The sequence below is a fragment of the Diplotaxodon limnothrissa genome, linkage group LG10 (assembly GCF_057381915.1).
Source record: "Diplotaxodon limnothrissa isolate DT_005_m linkage group LG10, D_limnothrissa_male_GT1.1, whole genome shotgun sequence".
NCBI lineage: Eukaryota > Metazoa > Chordata > Actinopteri > Cichliformes > Cichlidae > Diplotaxodon > Diplotaxodon limnothrissa.
In genome coordinates, this window is record NC_140605.1 from 4,989,049 (window position 1) to 5,010,216 (window position 21,168).

A 21,168-nucleotide genomic window follows, 5' to 3' on the forward strand; every position below is an offset into this window, starting at 1 on the left:
TCAACGTTCTGCTGATGAAAAAATGTCGCCGGTGACTGAAACTTTTACAGGAGAAGCATTTCCCACAAAGCCTTGAATGAATTATAGTGACAGAAAGAAAGAAAGAAAGAAAGAAACAGCAACAACTACTAAACAGAATTTTTGCACGTTTAAAATCACCATGGCAATGCGCATGCGCATATTCTCCTGCACGCAACGGGCTTTGGAGTTGACGTAACGCCGCAATGCATTGTGGGAGCACCAGGCCACGAATCAAAACAAACACACTGTAGCTCAAAATGAAAAGGACGGTGTAGAGACAGTTTGTGTCCACATGCAAAGAGACGGTACTTGCAAAAAGTAGCGTGCATCGGAAATGTGGACCCGTATGAAAGTGGAGTAGAAACCCTGAAGACCAAACCGCTGTTGACTTAGCATGATCTGTTCTCGTACCTTGTCTGTAAAGTCAGCGCATACACGGCGCACCAATTTCGCCGTTATAAATCTCTGGAGGCGCACATCCAATTCACCAAGGACTGGGTGCAATTGTAAGTACGCCGTCATTCAAACCAAGTGAAGTCAGCTTGAGTACTACGAGTAAAATGCGTTTGATTTCCCTCCGAACATTCAGATTAGTGCAGCATAAATTCATTCATGAGGGGGAAATTACAGTGAGAACATGTGGAAGCTCTGTTAGATGGATGCCATAGTGAGTTCAGTGCACTGATGTGACATTGTCCTGAAGGATTTAGTTATTCTCTATGGTTAATGAAATTACACTAATTAATTCATATTTATTATAAATAATCCTAATTACACATCTTGCTTCCGTGTTTGTGTGCTGTGTCACTAAATACATTTTAGTGACACATTTTATTTTAGTTTTATACATTGATTAATGACCTGCAGAATCGCCTTATCATATTAAGTGTCCACAATTGTCACTTAAAGTCGAACTTTATGCTTTCTCACTCTTGAAAGTGATTACATCCTTGCATTACATACTTAAGTTTTTTGCTGATAGGTTTCTAAAAAGAAACATGCAGATTTAAAATATAACATGCAGCTTTCTATATATGGATACATAAAAACACTTTAGTTGTTACATTTATGATTAATGTATTTGAACGTAGACACAACACATTTGTGTCGGCCTTGGCTTATTAAAGTTCGTGTCTTGAACTTTGCCTGTGTGTGTTTCAGGTACTGCACTCTCAAAGACTGAATCAACCAGCATTGCAGCCATGGGTCATTGTGAGCATCACAGGGAAGGTTGAAGCCGCCCACTGCAGCTGTATGGCCAGAGTCGCGGAGACCTGCACCCATGTCTCTGCTCTTCTGTTTAAAGTAGAAGCAACAGTGTGGATCTGTGGCACAAGGACTGTTACAGATGAACCTGCATACTTGATTTTGCTGGGTAATATGACCAAGATACAGCCAGAGGTTGGCCATAAGATAGACTTCTCCTCTTCAGCTGCCCAAAAAAAGGCTCTCAATCAAAACATAAACAGACCATCTGTAGTGACAGGTAAAAGAAGCCGTCCTCAAAACAGAAAAATTCACAGGCACAGACGGTATCCACGCGCCTTCACGTCTGCAGTGCCCGGTGGTGCTTTCCGTGGCTCGTTACAAACGATGTGACATATATGAAGTCGTAAGTGTTCGTGTATTTAATATCGTACTAGGCAGATTTACTGCATTACCATTTACTACACATTTACCTGTGTATGGCTATTGTCAGTACATGTTGCTCATTGTAAACTTTCTTTAAGTGTGTAACATTCACAATGATACTGTTGATGGTAACGTGTATGATTCCAGCGTACCTGACAGGGACTATTGACTTTTTGTACACAGTTGATTATGTAAAGCCCCTTGCATTGGATTCATAATCAAGTTCACTGATTGACTACCCTGCAGTGCTGTTTTCCTGTATTCCTGTTTCATCCACTTTAATGAAGTGTCCTGTGTTATAGTAACAGTGAGTTGTGGATTCACTTAATGAATGCCTAAGTTGGGCTTTAATCTGCCTTAGACTTACTGATCTTCTTTGAATCAGCACCACAATAATCGTAAGGGCACTGACAAAACATACAAGTATAAATAAATAAAATCTATAGAAAGAGAAATATGTTTGATATGTTTTTATTAAGTTGCACACAAATAGCATTCTCTGCCAACAGGCTCAGAAGACAAAACTATGTAGAAACTGTGGAGGCAAACTTCTTTTCTCATGTAGTAATCACATGTTTAATCATATCACATTAGTTATAGTAATATCACTTTCTCACTTTACTATAGTAAGAGCACTCCCATCACCAGTTTACATGCATGTGGAATGTTAACACAGTGAGGCCATTGTAATGGGAGACGTTAAATAGATAGTGGGATGATCCTAGTGTTTCACTGGGATGCTCTCTCCACATTGCAATGTGTTTATTAAACCCACTTCAAATCAAGCTCACTGGGTGTGTTGCAGGTTATTGTTAAAATTTCCATAACAAAACACATAACAGACCGGAACCACAGAAGCAATGTGTACAAGCAGGTGGCAAACACAAGTTTTTGAAGTATTTGTACAACACATGCCTCTGCAACAGCTTCAGTGTTTCCTGGAATTGATTCGGAAACAATAACAAAGCTATTATCTATCTGTTATGACAGTCAAATTTCCCCCAAATAGTCTTGGTTGAGGTCGAGTGACTGTGAAAGGTATATGATCACAACATTTTCATAATGAACTATTCAGTGACCCCTCTTCAAATATTTTGTCACAGGACAAACATAATCTCTCATAGCATCTTTGTCGTGATTTTACAGCTCTTTGACCTTTGACAAGTGGACCCTAACATGGCAGCAAAGTGCAACAATGTCTCTTCGTGTGCGGGTCAAGAGTTCACGGTATGCATTTAATTTCTTGCATGTCTGTAAATGACTAGTACAATGGTATAAATAATCCTTCACATTTTCCAGTATAAAAGTGGAAAATATATATAAATATAAAATAAATATATTACATCGTCTCATCGGGGCAACCTAAAAGACTCCTTTTATGGCTAGTCTTTGCACATCATAATAACACAGAAGAGAAGAAAGCAATTCATTCTCGATTGCTCTTAATTTCAGGGGATTTTCCAACCTGTTTTGGTTCAAAAGAGCCAAAGGAAAATCCTCATCAATGTTAGAGTGACAACTACATGCTTTTATTGCATGTGCACTGATAATGCTTACTGTCCTGTCATTGTAAGTCAGTCAAAATACATAAATAACACGTTGTGATCATACTGAAGACCACAGACGGCAGTCCAGGCATCAGGTGAGATAAAGGAGCTGGAGACATCACCTGATAAAGAAAAAAAGAGAAATGGAAAAGAGAAGTCTCCTTTATTGCACATTTTTCACCAATCACAAGCCTCTTCTCCCCCCTTCTGCCACCCTAGACTTTTGACCAATCACCGATCAGGATGAATTGCATTACTGGCTGATAAGGATACGTTGAAGAGGATGGATGGATAATAAAGCAACATGAGCATAAATGAAAGCAAAAATATTATGCAAGCATCAAGGCACAAAGGAATTTCAATTGGCTTACAAAAAAGAAGCCAGAACAGCGCAGCTAATATTACGTAACTTTAGGTGGCACAGAAGGAAATCCTGTGCTCTAAACAACGGAAACAGTTAAGGGAGATGAGACAGAAAAAGAGGGGACACACACACACACACACACACACACACACACACACACACACACACACACACACACACACACACAAAGGTACACAGAGGACAATGACACAGGGGGAACCTAACCTAGACTTATTTGCACATGTGTGACTTTCTTAGTCTCAGACAATTTGCATGTTAATGATCAAGGAACTGACCTCACAGCCGATTGTTTGTCAGTGGTGCTAGTTTCAGTCATTGTGGAAATGTACTGTTTAAAAGGTTGGGGAAACCTGTAGCCAGCTGAGACTGAAGAAGTGACTTGGTTGAGTGACAAAATGTTTCTCCCACTGAAAACGCTACGTTGAGATTTACAGAGTCAATCTTTTGGGATCTTATAAGGACATTTTAAAAACTTACTCAGCATGGTTGTTTTTTGTGGGTTTTCCTTTTTGCTTGTTTAAGAGAATAGTAATTGTATTTTGTTCATTTCATGAAGAATATAATCTCTGCTAACAATGTAGCTGCGATTGACTGGTGTTCCCTGAATGCCTCACATACAGCTCCAGGACATTCAGCCAAGAGTCACTGATCCAACTTCAAGATTTAAATCCCGGATAAGCACATCTGGTGTTTAAGACTTTGCTGCTTCCCTGTTGACTACTGTAATTTGTTACTTTCAGGATTTCCTAAAAATCAAAGCAAAAATGACAGGGAACAGAAAGGGAGAGCATTTTTCTCCTACACTGGCTCCTCTGCACTGGATCCCTCTTAAATACAGGACTGAATATAAAATACTATTTTTACTTCTAGAGTCAAATTTTTTTACATGACACTGTGCACTTCAGGACTTTCAAATATGAAGTTTTTTTTGTTTTTTTTAGAGTCAAACAGGAACTTGTACTTAGTCATGTTACTCCTGAGTGATCTTATGAAGTGATGATTTTCATCCATGTAACCTGACAAACATTATTGTTGTTTTGGTTAATTTTCACACACAGCTAAAGCTTTGAGCACTTTCCTAGTTTCTACTCACTCCGTTATGTGCTTCCATGTTTCATTTGAACTTCTTTGGTCCATCCACATAAATCCATCCATAAACACGAATCGATTCTGAATTTTCCTGTACCAGAAAGAGATCTGATGAAGGAGGAGCAGAGGGGAAAAGCTCTTCATTTATGTAAGGCTTTTCTCTGTTTTTGCACTTTTTTCTTTCAGTTGTAAATCAGTGTGAGTTTCTCCAGCAGGCTTGCTTCTTTCCTCCTCGTCTCCCATCCAGTACAACATGGTAGGCTGAACCTCACTGGGATTTATGTAGCACCTCTACAGCCTCATTCTAGAAAATTCATACACAATAACATTCACAGCTGTTTATTGCTGTATAAAGACTATGCAGAAGCAGAAGGTACTGGCTCATCAAACTCTCAACAGCAATAATGTAGACATATGAAGTTGGTGGGATTGTTGCAAAGCAAACAATCAGGCTGTGAAGTGTTTTAGCTTTATGGATATCAAAGGGTTGCTCAGTGAATCGACCAATAAAATCTGACACCTTGTGGACAGATGATACCATTACAGCTGATAGAATCACCGGGTTTGTTCTTTTTAGGGGTTATTTTTATGCCTCCAGTGTAACAGTGTGAGCTGTGTTGAAGTACTGCGGGTTCAGTAGAGGTCTCAGGACACCAGTCCTCGAGGCCTGGAGTTGCCCACCCCTGCTATAGAGGATGCATAGGTCTGATCTTGGAAAAACGAAATGTGTTTGGCAAAAAGATGAAGAATCTTTTTCAGTTCACACAGAAAGCTCTGATCCCAGGATGTTTTTAAGGGATTGTCATACTTTTGACATCATTGTATTTGCTGATTATTCATCAGTTTTGTATCTGTTCCCTCTGTCCTCTCCATGCTGACCTCCTACTTCCTGTCCATCTCTCCACCTCAGCTATCTACTCAATTCCTCTGCTATCCTGGTTTGTGTGTTTACGTGTGTGTGCTTGTTTTTGTGCAGCAGCGGGACTTAGTGGAGATTTTCTGCCTGTTGGTTCCACACTTCCACACGCCTGTGATGACATTGTCCTGAACCGCTACTTAAAGGAGTGGCTGGTCCTCTCTTGGTGCTGGATTGTTTAATGACAGATCCTTGTCAGCTTTTTTCTAACAAAAACGCCAAAGGAAAACCCTGTGTCCTTTCAAGCTCAGTCATCAATCCTTCCTTCCTTCTACAAGCTTGCCAAGAAGACAAAATTGGTAAAACTTGGAAAACAAGAATAAAACAAAACTCACAAACAGCTGATCTTTTTAAATTTTAATTGAAAATATAATACAAGGCATTTTCAATGAACATAAATATGGAAGATACAAGTGCACACTGCACATTATTGTCTACAGTTTAGGCCGTCTGTATAAGTAAGCATATTTGTTTGGCCACCAATTTGTCCACAGCAGTTATACAATCCACACTGGTTTATAACTCAGTGTGATAGTGAGCACATCTTTCACTTTTCTTAATGTGCTTTTTATACATGTACAATATAAAAATAAAGGCTTGCGTTGAATACATTTGAATGTCCATAATGTACACTTTTAAAGGACACAGAGTCTTAAATGCACAGCAAACAGATTTCCTCTTTTCTTTCAACTTCCCTCATGAAATCTTGACTTTAGTCTTGAGCTTATATTCTCAAGTGGTTTGCATGAGATGCTTTTACAGTATGTTTTCCTTCAACCTCATCAGCCTTCATCTCAGAATGTCATGTAAATAATTGTAAAAATATCTGTGCACATTAACCAAAAGCTTAAATAACAAACATATGCTCCAGTGTAATTACACTACAGCAGAATATGACCACACTTTCTTCTCTTTTCCAAATCGAAATCATATTCAGTAACAACAGACATTACAAATAGCGCTAATGTGTAAAAACATAATAAATAGTTTTAGTTCTTAACTAATGAAAAGAAGTTCTGGAATCATTCAGTGTATTAAAATGACCTTAGCTATTTGGATACATTCTTACAAATGTGATTTTTACAAAACAGTGCCTCCCTCACAGCAGTTTTTATTCAAAATATGTCCACACGTTTTGGAAATGGAAAATAGTTTCTGAACCAAATCTAGTTTATTTGTTTCAGATTAGAAGCAAACTGAAACACATTTGTTAACTTCCAAGGTGCATAAAGAAAGTCTAAAGAGGTCGAGATTCCAGGAATATCTGTAGTGCAAGACTGATGGTCCTGCAATAATGTTGATGGAGTCTTTAGGTTTTTAGCCAAAAACTCCATCAGCTTAAATGAAACTTGATAAAATGGCTCAAATTTGCTGACCTAACAATGCATCTCGAGGCTTCTTAACAGACTTTCGTGCGCTTTACGCTTGTTAACATTTCCCCAAATATTTCTAAGTAGAATGTGAATACTTGATATACTCAAGTAAAGAAACTATAGAAATTTGTCAAATTTGTGCTACATAACTGTATATCCACAATTTTTTTCCAAGGAGTTTAAATACATAAGTACTGAAGTGCGGTGGACCATTTTGAAAGGAGACCTGCCTTATGGTTCTAATCCTGATGTGATGCATAGTGGTGCTCTGCTGCTAGCTGATATATTTGGTGGCCTCTTTTTGATCTTCAGTTCAATTCAATTTTATTTATACAGCAAATCACAACAACAGTTGCCTCAAGGCGCTTTATATTGTAAGGTGGACCCTACAATAATACGGAGAAATAATACAAAGAAAGTCATATTATTGTTAGTTGCCCAACAGTAATATGACCCGCTTTGGCAACAGTGGGAAGGAAAAACTCCCTTTTAACAGGAATAATCCTCCAGCAGAACCAGGCTCAGGGAAGGGCGGCAATCTACCGCGACTGGTTGGGTTGTGGCAGATGGCCGGTTGTATATTTTTTCAGTTTCTTGATCCACTACTGGTCAAAGAAGGTGGCTCCTACTCCCTCTTGTTAAAAGCGAGAGCTTTAGCCTCACTGTGCGGGACTGTGTGATCACCGGGTGTCTTTCTCTAATGCTATAAGCTCTTTGCGCCAGTCTAGAAGAACAGGTCCAAATAATGAATGTATGTAATGAATTTATGCTGATGACGCAGATGATGACTAAGTTACAAAAGAATGCCAACACAAAGTGGTAATAAAGGCAAACACGTCCCCTGTTTCTGTTGTCCATAAAGGCTGCACTCAACAACGTGCTACCAATTACCCCCCAAAATTCACATATTTACAATTTGAATGCTGCAGGCAACTTTAAATGATTAGTTATTAGCTATTAGCAGTGATGGGAATAACGGCATTACTTTTTTCAGTAATGAGTAATCTAACTAATTACTATTCCTATCGTTACAACGCCGTTACAGTTACTAACAAGAAAATGCGCTCCGTTACTATTTTTCAACAAACAGACGATTGAAGCTGTGTTCAGCTTACTGCATCTTATATCAGTTGCATGGAAGTAGCTGTAAGTAATGTGGACGCTACAGCGTTAAGTAGCTGCGCGCGCTCCCGCGGACGGTAATCATGATCACTGTCTAACGAAAAAGAGAGAGAGAGAGAGAGTTTTGTGACGTTTAGCGTGTTTGGAGTGTGTAGTTAGTGTGTAGTGTTGTGGATAGTTTTGTGTTGTGTGTCAGAACAATGAGGCGACTGCTGTCTCCAGGTAGAAACAGGAGTGATACACCTGCTGCTGTCAGACCTGCAGGTATCAGGCTGTGATGTTCTCCTTTATAGTGGACAGAAATTGTGTTTTTGGAGTGGCACAAATAATTTGTGTTGCATCTTATTGAATGCAGAACAACTGATTGTTCTGTAAATAGTTTGAAATGGTTATTTAAAAAATCAAGGTAAAAGGTAAATGGATGCAAATAACGTTGTTGTTTGCAAAACTTGTGCATAGGATTTTAAAATTGACAATTTATATTTGCATTTAAAGTTATGAAATATAATTCATTAAACATGTTTGTTGTTGTTACAGTAAAAAATATAACTTTTTCTACTCTGATTTTATGTTTTTTGTCTGATTTTAGATCAATTGTGTTAATACAGTATGTCAAAATGAAAACATAACTGGAAATTCAGACACGTGAGGTTGTGCTGAAAAGAATGATACCAAACAAGTAAACAGTTTTTAAAGGTGAAATGTAGAGGTCAAATCAGAAGTGGTTAAAATGGCCAATTATACCCTGGACCCCAGAGGGTTAAACATTTTTATAAAGTAACGCAATAGTTACTTTTCAAGTAATTAATTACTTTTAGAATATTGTAACTCAGTTACTAACAGTTACTTTTTTGAAGAAGTAACTAGTAACTATAATTAATTACCTTTTCAAAGTAACTTCCCCAACACTGGTTATTAGTACTAGTCAAGAATATAAGCAAATTTACTGTTCTGCAGTCCTAAACAGCTCAGTATTATCAGAAGCTTTTGCTCATCTGTATTTAAAGAAGTGAGTTTAAAAGCATTTTGAAAGCAAGTTGAAAACCCAACAGAAGCAAAGCCAAAAAAAAGGATTAGGATACTTTGCAAGGGCAAACTTTATCACACAACACATTATGTTGTCTTTTGATGTCTGGTGCTGAAATAGAGTTAATAATACATAGATTAAACCCAGTGTTTATGAGCAACATTCTCCTTCTTAAACAGTAATGACCTATGAGTCCTTCAGGTAGTTTCTCTAAATAAAGACAATGGATAAAGTGTAGCATGCTGGTGCTCTTTTTTTTCTGTCCGTGAGATTAGCACACACAGCGTTCCAGCTGCGGTTAGTAAATGGCAGGAGGAAAACAGTTTGGAAGAAATTACATTTAAAAATCTAAATATGAAAAATGAAAACATTAAAATCCATAAAGTAGAAAAGATGATACTGGACAAATGTATGAAAATCATATCTATACATAGTTTCAAATGTGTACAGTGCATACAGAGTACAAAAGAACTATAAGTAAGTATTCTTAAAGGAAGTAAACAGTGTGTCTGAGAGCTTGTTGGCATCAGTAAATGACCTTTCATTTTAAATTCTTTGCTAAATATTAAAGTCCCTTTGAAAAATCAGCAATTGATCCTTTGTGAGAGTATTCCCTTAGCTCATGCTAGACTAGAGATCCGGCCTGGTTCTGTGCAGGAACCATAATGGGCACGCCTCCCATTCGGGTGATGTTGGAGGCCATGATGGTGGAGGTGGGTAGTGGTGGCGGGGAGGGAGCGGTCTGGAGCTGCAGCCGAGGCTGGTTGTACGTTTGCGGCAGCGCCTGTGCCTGAGGCAACTGGGTGTAGCGCTCGGGTCTGGGCATGGAACCGCCATTGCTGCCGGCCTCGGGGGACAATGGCTGTTCACGTGGCAGGGTGGTGTTGTTGTTGTAGCTGTAATGGGTGGGAGTGGAGGCCCCTTGGTGGCGGGACGGTCTATAGCCGGCATTGCTGCCTGTGGCGGTGATGATGGATGCAGTGTCTGAGGGGGGGCGCTGTGGATACTGCTGCAGGTGGTGGTGGTGGTTGTTGTGGTGATGGGAGGACTCTTTGTGGTGTGGGCTGGAGGCGATGGAGGACAGGGTGCCATTCTTGGAGATGATGTCAGAACCCATGCCGCTCTTAGCCCATGACACACGCTTGGGAGCCTGAGCATCCTCCCTGTAGACATCGAGGTGCAGGATTACTTATTTGTGGCGTGTAGATTACTTTTAGAAATGCATAATTAGTTCACAGTAACACTGAAATGGAGTACTTCATTAAATCTTGAAACTATGGTAATTTGTTTCTGCTATCACAGGATATGAAAATTAAATCTGAAAAACAGGCTTCTTAAACAGGTGTGATAGAATCACTTTAGTTTGAGAAATGTGCAAGATCAAAATGTGCATTCCTGTGCAATTGGTACATGTCAAAAGTAAAACCTGGGTCATCTGCAAAGGACTAAAATGAATTTGATTCAAAGCAGCAGCAACGAGAACTTCATCTACCAACGCTGCCACTTATGACTTGCCTGAACTGACACTGTTTAGCACTGTGGCAAAAGGGTCCTGGTTCAGATCTGCTGGCCAGCTGAGATGCTGTTACGAATTTTAAATGATAAAATTCTGCTTGCATTTAAGCCACACTGACTCACTTGATTTCATTGGCCAAGTCATCCTCGTTGTTTCTTCTCCTTATCACGAAGACAAAAGCGAGGCACACAAAAAGGAGGAAGATGAAGCCAGCCACTGAGCCAACTGTGGCACCAACAATCACCCCCACTTTATTGGCTGGAATTAAAGAACATACAATTACTATCTCAAAGAATTTAAAAACACTTTTATTACCTCATTTCGTGTAGAATCAATAGTACTTGTACAGCACTGGCTAGAAAAGCAGATTAATGTTTTATATTCGAGTCATGTAAAGATGTCCTTTCTGTTTGACATAGAGATGGACTAATCAGGTGACCAGTTGTGCTGTGGCCTAGCAAATCAGTTTTAAGCTACAATTCAGTTTCATTTATATAGGGACAAATCACAACAGCTGTTGCCTCAAGGCGCTTTATATTGTAATGTAAAGACACTACAATAATGCTGCGATGTTGATCACTAATTTACCGCTGTCCATTGTTTTCAGGCTTCTGCAACATTATATATTCCCAGGACGCTAGGTTGTGTTGGGCATGGTTGACTGTCCAGACTCATGTTAAAGTAAGACAAATTCAGCCAACTTTGACAAAAGTATAATTTTCTTAGCTGCTGAATAGAAAAGTCAGCTAAGCTAATGGTTACAATGTAAAATGTCACAGCCCTATGCTAGCAACGTTAAACATGTCTGGCAAACAGGGTTTGTTTTTTACTTTGAATCTGTGTAAGTCATGAGTGATAGGGGTTTATAATGATACTTTTGCTAAATTATTGTATATTTGTAATATTTTAATATATATGTAAGAAAGTTCGCTGCATATTCATTTAGTTTTCTTATGACGTGTCAGCAGTCATAAGAAATTAGTAGGATATGATCGTGTCCAACAGAAATAATTAATTACATCGATGCTCGCTGTTCATGCTTGATAATAGTGTATCTGAATGTGTGGTCCATAACTATTTTTCATCACTTATTTTTATTAATAAACCATAACCAGGGTTACACTTGCTGCGTACAGTTGGTAATGTGCAGGTCGATTGCGCAGCTCTTTTCTGCCACCGTGTTGCTGGCTGTGCACACGTATTTCCCCGACATGTTGCTGCTCAGGTTGTTCAGCTTCAGAGTGCCAGTCTTCTCATCTAACACAGCAGTTTACATGGAAAAGACAGTCAAACACACATGAAGACACATTATTTCACATGTATAACAGTTCTCAAAGATGTGCTAAGTGACAATCCCAAAAGACGGTGTGCAGGCTGCTTTTTCTATCAATAATTCACATTTATAGCAAACAATGACTCTTTGTTTTTTCGCTGTGCACTCACTGAGCATGGGTGAGAAGAAGACCTCAGAGGTGGGGCTGGTTTTCTTCCACTTGTACAAAGGAATAGGTTTCCCAGAGCTGGACATGCAGATCAGAGTAACATTTCCTTTTACCTCTGGCTTCCCTGTCATAGAGCACTTCGGAACAGAAGGAGGGACTGAGGGGAGAGGATTATGTAATGTTTTATTACAAGACTTTCTGTTTTACTGTTTCACAGTGAATCTGAGAAGTACAGCTGTGCAACGGGTGAATTTCCCTTACCTTTCACATCCAGGGTAACCGTTTCAGTAATACCATCATTAACAATCTGAAAGATGTAGCTTCCTGAATCGGACTCCCGGGTGTTGTTGATGTAGAACGACACATCTGATGATGGCATCTGATGTAGGAAACCGACACGGCCCTTAAACTGTCCGTCAAACACCTTCACCTCGTTGTCAGTGTAGGAGATGATCTGGACAGAAGGACAGAAAGCAAGCGTCACATGAAACAAAAAGAAGATTAAAAAAAGGGGTTTTTTTGGGGTCTTTTAGTACATAAAAGAAAGCACACGAAGAAGTAGTTGTGCATAACAGATATCACTGACCTGTGTCACTGACATCCAGGTCAGGGATGTAATGGACTTTGTATTTATCCAAAACATTTCCAGAGATTTATTTGCTAAATGTCCAAGTGCAAGACTTTAAAGAAAAGAAAGTTTCACTAACACTGGTAAAATCAGCAGTGCTTACAGAGGAAAGTTCAGGACATCTTCAACAACTCACCTTAGTATCACTGACATTGGACAGAAGTTAGCTTCACTGACTCATCAACCTTTACTGGACTCTACACAAAGTTTTACAGCCTCCTCCAAAGCAACTACACATGACGCATATCGGCAGGTGAGGTAAACAGTGCACGGCGGACTCACAGCCCACACTTTAAAAAGGTACGTTCTCAGTTTAAACATTGGACATGTTTTCTATGTTCAGTTGTGAATAAAATTAAATCTAACCTTCACATTTCCACCTATAAGGCCAAATTAAACAGTAATATTAATGTTCTTGAACCTGATCTATAAATTCTCAGCTCTCATTCTCTGCAATTTAATTAACACAAATTATGCAGGTCTGTATTGTTAGATAAATACTACATTCTAACGAATATGGCTCTTGTACAATAAAAAACAAAACACAACAAAAGAAGCCTGATATAAAACCTAGTTCCAGCATATGTATCTCTGCAGTGGAAGGGGCTGAAATACAGTATAAATAGAACGGTTCAAGGCAGATGCATCATTTACAGTAAAAAGTAAAGATGTTCTTAGATTAAAATCTGTTTTCTTTGAGTAATCTAGTCACCTGATGGTCTGGACCTTGATCACTTGCTGTAACTGATGGAACCTTGAATTCTGCTTTATACCAGAGAATCCTGAAGGAAAATCTCCTGCCATCAGCTTGTATTCTGAAGTTCAATTACATTTGAGTTATGCACCAGGAAAGTGATCCAGAACATAGCAGCAAAAGAAAACAACTTAAATCTGATTGAGATGCTTTGGCAAGACCTTAAACAGACCGTTTATTCTCAAAAGCCCTCCAATGTGAAAGAATTAAAGCATTCTGCAAAGAAGAGTGGGCCAAAATCACTCCACGGTGATCTAAACGCATCATCGCCTGTTACCTTAAAGGTAAGAACGGTGAGGAGCAAAAACTGTCTGTTTAAGAGAGAAGATGAACTGAGGGGCTGCACCAAGAACTCATGCATTGGTATTTATGATTACTTTCAACTACAAATGATGCCAAGCAACTCTAATAGCATTCAAAAACAAAACCAAGAACTGGAAAAGGCACAATAGGTTCTTGTCAATTATTTTCTCCATATTACTATTATTATATTATGCATAGGAAACATATATTAGCAGTTTGGAAAAAATATCACTTTGTCAAATTTTAGTTACTTACATAATTAGTACCATACCATCCCATTAGAGCACTTTGCTCTCAGACTGTAGGCTTACTTGTTGTTCCTAGGATATTTAAAAGTAGAATGGGAGGAAGAGCCTTCAGTTTTCAGGCCCCGCTTCTGTGGAACCAGATTTGGATTGGGGAGACAGACACTATCTCTACTTTTAAAATTAGGATTCAGAGTTTCCTTCTTGCTAAAGTAGTACAGTTAGGGCGTGATCAGGTGACCCTGAGTTATGCTGAGGCTGCTGGAGGATTCCCATGATGCACTGAGTATTTCTTCTTCAGTCACCTTTCTCGCTCACTATGTGTTTATATACATATTATTTCTAGTTAATAATCTCTGTCTCACTTCCACAGCATGTCTTATCCTGTCTTCCTTCTCTCACCCCAACTGGTCGCAGCAGATGGCCCCGCCCCTCCCTGAGCCTGGTTCTGCCGCAGGTTTCTTCCTGTTAAAACTGAGTTTTTACTTCCCACTGTTGCCAAAGTGCTTGCTCATAGGGGGTCATATGATTGTTGGGTTTTTCTCTCTATTATTGTACGATCTACCTTACACTATAAAGTGACTTGAGGTGACTGTTGTTGTGATTTGGTGCTGTATAAATAAAATACAATAGAATTGAACAATTTGTCAGAGGGGAATTGCTCACTTTATCTTGTCTAAACACATACGACTCTGAATAGATTGCAGTTAAGTTTTGTTCTTTTATCAGTGAAAATGTTTTTACATTTAATGAATGTTTCTTCCTGTAAAGAGTAAAGTAAGGTGAGACACTAAGGGAAATAATAAAAAAAAAAACCTGTATCCTTTCCCTTCCTGAGTTCTCTTTCTTCCCCTAAATCTATTTGATTGTGATCCTCCTTTTGGATCATCTATCTGCACAGCACAGTAGTATTAGAAACCTTTAAGTCTTTTCTTGTCTTGGCTTGATATACAGTATATTAGACTTAAGTGTAATTGTTTCCTTACCATCTTCATCTGGCTGGTGTTAGGCATCAAAAAGTTCCAGGCGATACTCTTGGAATTTGGGTTGCCGCCAGTGTACCGGGCCTGCAGCTCCACATACTGACCCTCGATCACTTCTCCATTTTTCAGGGGTATTAAAAAGTTGGCCCATATGCCTGGATGAAGGAAGAAAGGGAAAAAACACACTGTAAAAATCACAGTTTTTTATTACTTTTATACACCACTGTACATGTAATCAATAATTGTAATCTCTATATTAATTTCTATTGTTAATCTCTGTCTCTCAGACAGTGTGTCTTTTGTCTGCCCCCCTCACAGCCAACCAGACGTGGTAGAAGAAGAAGCCGTCGCTCCCAGAGCAGAGGCTTCTTCCTATTAAAAGAGGGTTTTTTTTCTTCCCACTGTCACCAAGTGCTTGCTCCAGTTGCTAGAATGTTCTATGTAATACCGCAGGGTTTATCCTACAGTATAAACTGCCTTAATGTTGTGATTCAATTGAATTGAATTCTGACTCTGAATCATTACCTGTACAGTTGAAGGTGCAGCAGGAAACCTGTTTGGATTGTTCTTTGTTTCTCATGTCATATTTTTTATAATAAAAAGGTTATAAGCAGAATGATATTATAAGATTAATGAGGATCTGCTTAGCTTCTTTTTAATAATTGCCATTGATACTCCGTGTACAGGAGCGGAAACAATACTATTACGGGTGCAGTGCAGTGCAGTGAATTACAAAGCTTTTTTTCTTTACTTTTTGCTTTTTGCTAATTATCCAGTGCTCTTCTGACTTGTTTCTAATTTCTTTTTACGTGTATCTAAATATTTGATATGGACTCTGTTTATTTTGTACTTTTATTTACTGTGTCATCAGAGTGACAGGTATCTGTGCATTCATCCCTATCCAACTACATGGAGATATATCAGTGGATATCATCCCCCGATGAAAGAAGCTCATTTCAACAGAGTTGTGCATATTAGCATATTTATGACTTCCTTTGTGTCATGTAGGTGAATGTTACATCGCTAATTGCAAATTCTAATAAACATTCTACCCCAGTTGTGTGTTCATTTGCTTCTGTTTTGCATTTAGTATGATCACTCCTGATAAATTACACAAGTTTTTTTTCTTTTTCTTTTTTCATTTGAATCTATTCTTTGGAAACTTTGACTTTTACAAGTTATCAAAAAAGACAGACAAAAATGTTTATTTCCTCAGGACTACTGTGTGAGTGCAATTTTGACTGGGGATACACATGTAGTTTCTAATATTCCAGTCCAATAATATATATCCTAATATTCCAATATGTCTGGATGTGTTTCAACAGCTGCCAAATGGCCAAGATGCTTTTAGAAGCTCTTATGTTTCTGTAATGTGTCTAAAATTTGGCAAAGACTTTTTTTTGAGAAGGATCTTTATCGGATGCTGATAATACCTACATTTAGAAAAAAACAGGAATTCAGTGCACAATGTTCCTGCTCACTGCAAATTTATTGTGACTAAAGAGATTATTTAAAAATGATTATTATTTGTTTCAAAACAAAAAAAATTCTCACTTTCCATGAAAACAAACTCTACAATTATAAGTATTTTATCATATTTCTGCCCTATATTAAACAAACACAGATTTATTGAGGACAGTATAAATCAGGCTTACACAATTCAGCCATACGCCACATCTGTGAAATAGTAAGATCTTGCTCAAGCTCTGTCATGATAGGAGGCAATAAGACGCAGGGTTTATTCAGCACGGACTACTTTTATTGAACTGTAGCACCAGTGTACGTGGCTACATCAATTTTCCAAAAACATACAGTGTTCCAGCGACCTCTAGTGGCCGGCCCCATAGTAGCCTTACTAGTACAAGAAAAATAAATCTCACAACATCTTCCCCTTTAACAAAAGTACTTTAAATATAAAACAGTGTTGTCAGAACGTACGACATCACAGGGGTAGACTACCCTCAGTCCTGATAAGGTATTATTCTGCCCTTAGAACATAGAAAGGAGATAGTCCTCAGTCTCCCTTTGGAGCATCCCTTTGGCAAACCGTGTCCCTATTGACTGGACTGGGCAACAATGTCTTTTCGAGTACTGCAATCGTTTGCCAGGGGCCATTGGGCAGAGGAGTAGTCACGAGGGGTTCCCGTCGCTGTGTAGGCTTGTGCTCTCTGCAAAAGTTGCATGATCTCACCTTGTGTGTCATTTGAAGTCCAATGGTGGGCCACCACACTGTTGATCTTGCACGCTCTCTACATTTAGTTAGTCCTTGGTGGCCTTCATGTAATTGGTCAAGGACACTGGGTCTGAGTGCTGTGGGAATTACAATGCGATCGTGGTAGAGCACTAGACCGTCTGATTCTGAAAGGTGGCTTCTGGCTGCATAGAAGCCTTGCAGTGATGAACTCTTTGCCATTCTCAAAGGCCACCCTTGTCTGATGAAAATGATTGCTTTTTGAAGCTCTGGGTCCATCTGTGTAGCACTGTGAATTTCCTCCAACTTATGTGACTTGATAGGTTTGCTTGTCACTACGTTGCTCACATATACCTTGACCCGGCTGTCTGTCTCGAACTGATAGCATCCATGCAGTGGATGTCTGGAGAGTGCGTCCGCCACCACTAACTGTTTACCGAGAACATGCTCAGCAGTGACACTGAATCACATCAGTCGCATCAGCAGTCTCTGACATCTCAGTGGTGTTTGGTCAAGGTCGTATGAGTTGATCAAAGGCACCAAGGGCTTATGGTCAGTTTGTACACATACATGACCCATGCCTTGGATGTAGCGGGAAAAACGTTCACAGGCCCAGACAGATGCTAAACACTCTTTTTCAATCTGTGAATATCTTTTCTCTGCATCTGTGAGAGTGCGAGAACAAAAAGCAACAGGCCAAAACTCCCCGTCATGGTCCTGTAACAGTGCAGCATGCAGGCCATAGCTGCTTGGACCTGTTGAGCTTAAGGCCTGATGCTTTGATTGTCAGTAATACTGCATCTAAGCGTTGGTCATGCTCCTCTTTCTTAGCCCCGAAAACCAGTATGTCGTCCATCACAATGACAGTCCCATCTAGGCCCTTGAGCAAAGTGCTCATGAGCCGCTGGAAGATCTCGGGTGCTGTTATGCCAAATGGCAGACGCCTGAAGCAAAACCTGCCCATGGGAGTTATGAACGTGGTCAGTTTTTGGCAGCTGGGGTCCAGTGGAATTTGCCAGAACTCACTGGAGGCATCCAAAGTGGAGAAAACTTTGGGGCGATCGTGGCTCAAAGAGTTGGGAGTTCGGCTTGTGACCGGAAGGTTGCCGGTTTGAACCCTGGCTCGGACAGACTCGGTCGTTGTGTCCTTGGGCAAGACACTTCACCTGCCGCCTACTGGTGGTGGTCAGAGGGGCCGATGGCGCGATATGGCAGCCTCGCTTCTGTCAGTCTGCCCCAAGGCAACAGTGGTTGTGTGACTGGAGGAGCTATTGGCTTTTGCGGTATGTAACTTACTTTATTAACTTACATTACAGCAAATTTATGCATTTTGTCCACGTGTTTATTTTTCTGTTTTGCAGCTGGTCTGAAGGCTGGTGTTTATTCTCTGCTGCAATTAATCATGACTTGCGGTGAAGCTCTATGGAGTGGCTCGATGGACAAAAACATAAATATTACACATGTGGCCCAGAGAAAGAAGACTCGCGTTGTGAGTTTGCTAACCCTGATGTTTCCCTGCACATCAAGGATTGCTGTTAAAGCAGAATTGAAGTGTACTGTTCAAACACAGGGATTTTAAGTGGCACCATAGTGGGTTAAAACAAACAAACAAACATAAAAAAAAGGCATGTCGGTTTTTCCTGTGACTTTCATATTGTGGACAGTTAGAGCAAGGAATGCCAATTTCTCATGGTGAATCTTCAAAGACAGAGCAGAGTGGGTCTGCTTCAGTGGCGCACTGATCAGGTAATGAAAGCTGAACTTGTGTGAATTTCACTCTGGGTCTGTAAAAACTCAGATGAGCAATGTTCTGCCTGTAAAACATTGGTTTGATGTGTAAGTAACTAATCCACACCAGGATTATTTATAATAAAAGCATTTTTTTTTTAAATTGTGGATTTACTACTTTTCCTTGATTATTAAAGGACTACAACACCCAAACTAGTCATTACCTTTGCTTTAATTTTTTCTTTTTTTTTATTATAGCGAAAGTAGTCTTCAGGAAAAGTTCTCCAGGCTTCTTGAAGGACATTCAATTCAGTTCAATTCAAGTCAAGTTGGCTTTATTGTCACTTCAACCATATACAGTTTAACAGTACACAGTGAGGCGAAACAACGTTCCTCCAGGAACCAAGGTGCTACATGCAACATAAATTTACAACATAATTTAACAGAAAACTCTAAACTAGCTAACTAAGAGGCCTAGTTAGCTGGCTAGCAGAGACAAGACAGACTGACCTAACATAAATTACAACATAAATTAACAAAAAACTATCTAACTATCTAAGGATGACTTTTTTTTTTTTGTTATCAGACAGCAGACAACAAAGTGCACGTGCAAATGTGCAAACAAGAGCAGCAAGTGACAGTGTGACAAAAAAAAAAAACAACGTAACATAATAATAAGGTTTTGTGATGATGAGTTGAGGTAGTGGAGGAACAGTAAACATTCCTTAGTGTAGCAGCAAAAATTAGGAAGTGCAGAAGTTAGTGCAGAAAGTCCAGTAATAATATTGTGCAAAAGACCATTTACAGGTTGGTGTGTGCGATGGTTTGGTGGTGTAGGTCAGTGTGTTTGTGCTTGTGTTGATTAGTCAGTCCAGTCTCAATGTTTTGAGGTAGTTGAGTTAAGCTGAGTGATAATGTTAGTGTGTGTGTATGTGTGTGTGTGCGTGTTTATCAGTCAGTCCCTTTTTGCTGAGGAGACGGATGGCTTGTGGAAAAAAGCTGTTGCACAGTCTGGATGTGTGTGCCCGAATGCTTCGGTACCTTTTTCCAGATGGCAGGAGTGTGAAGAGTGTGTGAGAGGGGTGTGTCCGATCAGCCACAATGCTGGTGGCTTTGCGAATGCATCGTGTGGTGTAGATGTCCTCAATAGAGGGGAGAGAGACCCCGATGATCTTCTCTGCTGTTCCCACTATCCGCTGTAGGGTCTTGCGGTCTGATATGGCACAGTTCCCAAACCAGACAGTGATGCAGCCGCCCAGGATGCTCTCGATAGTTCCTCTATAGAAGGTGGTCAGGATCGGTGGTGGAAGCCGGGCCTTTCTCAGTCTTCTCAGAAAGAAGAGACGCTGTTGGGCTTTCTTGTGCAGGGAGCTGGTGTTGAGGGACCAGCCGAGGGCCGTCTCCAGGTGGACGCCCAGGAATTTGGTGCTGTCGACGATCTCCACAGAGGAGCCGTTGATGCTCAGCGGTGAGTGGTCGCCTCGTGTCCACCTAAAGTCAACAACCATCTCTTTTGTCTTGTCAACATTCAGAGACAGGTTGTTGTCTTTACACCAGTCCGTTAGTCTCTGCACTTCCTCTCTGTACGCTGACTCGTCGTTCTTGCTAATGAGACCCACCACGGTCGTGTCATCAGCGAACTTAATGATGTGATTTGAACTATGTGTTGCTACACAGTCATGAGTCAGCAGTGTGAACAATTCAATTCAATTCAATTCAATTCAATTTTATTTATATTGCACCAAATCACAACAACAGTCGCCTCACAGAGCTTTATATTGTACAGTAGATCGTACAATAACAGATACAGAGAAAAACCCAACAATCAACAATATGACCCCCTATGAGCAAGCACTTTGGCGACAGTGGGAAGGAAAAACTCCCTTTTAACAGGAAGAAACCTCCGGCAGAACCAGGCTCAGGGAGGGGCGGTCATCTGCTGCGACCGGTTGGGGTGAGAAGGAAGACAGGATAAAGACATGCATTCAAAGCTCTTCTTTTGGATGTTGGCTGCCTTTCCTTCCCTTCTCTGTCAAGATGATCCCACTATTCACTAATGTTGAGGTCCAGGGTTTGGGGAGGCCAATACACAACTGATAGCATTCCATAATGTGTTTTTCTATTTGAAGATGGTGGTGTTGTAAATGCTATTGTATAATTACGTTAGCACAATGGTGATAGGAAGGCCCCAACCCCGCCTTCCTAATGTGGGAGCCAACCAATAAGACCACTCCCTCCATGTCTGCGACTAGTGAGACCACAATCA

General features: G+C 39.9%; 1 protein-coding gene across 1 annotated transcript; it reads right to left on the minus strand.

Moving 5' to 3' along the window:
- Window positions 1–9,181: 9,181 nt before the first annotated feature.
- On the minus strand, window positions 9,182–15,563 carry LOC146623777 (endothelial cell-selective adhesion molecule-like). Its single transcript, XM_085364842.1, has 7 exons — window positions 15,509–15,563; window positions 14,987–15,138; window positions 12,332–12,524; window positions 12,072–12,227; window positions 11,763–11,885; window positions 10,751–10,886; window positions 9,182–10,275 (listed from the first exon to the last, which is right to left on the minus strand). The coding sequence occupies exons 1-7, from the start codon at window positions 15,561–15,563 to the stop codon at window positions 9,738–9,740; spliced, it is 1,353 nt and encodes a 450-aa protein (XP_085220968.1). The 3' UTR covers window positions 9,182–9,737.
- Window positions 15,564–21,168: the final 5,605 nt, after the last annotated feature.

Excerpts from the sequence above, each read along its gene's own strand:
- LOC146623777 (XM_085364842.1), bottom strand. The coding sequence starts at position 15,563 with ATGAGAAACAAAGAACAATCCAAACAGGTTTCCTGCTGCACCTTCAAC. Across the intron at positions 11,886-12,071 it reads CTTCTTCTCACCCATGCTCA|ATGAGAAGACTGGCACTCTG; the intron begins GTGAGTGCACAG and ends CTGCTGTGTTAG. Across the intron at positions 10,887-11,762 it reads CGACCTGCACATTACCAACT|CCAATAAAGTGGGGGTGATT; the intron begins GTACGCAGCAAG and ends CTTTAATTCCAG.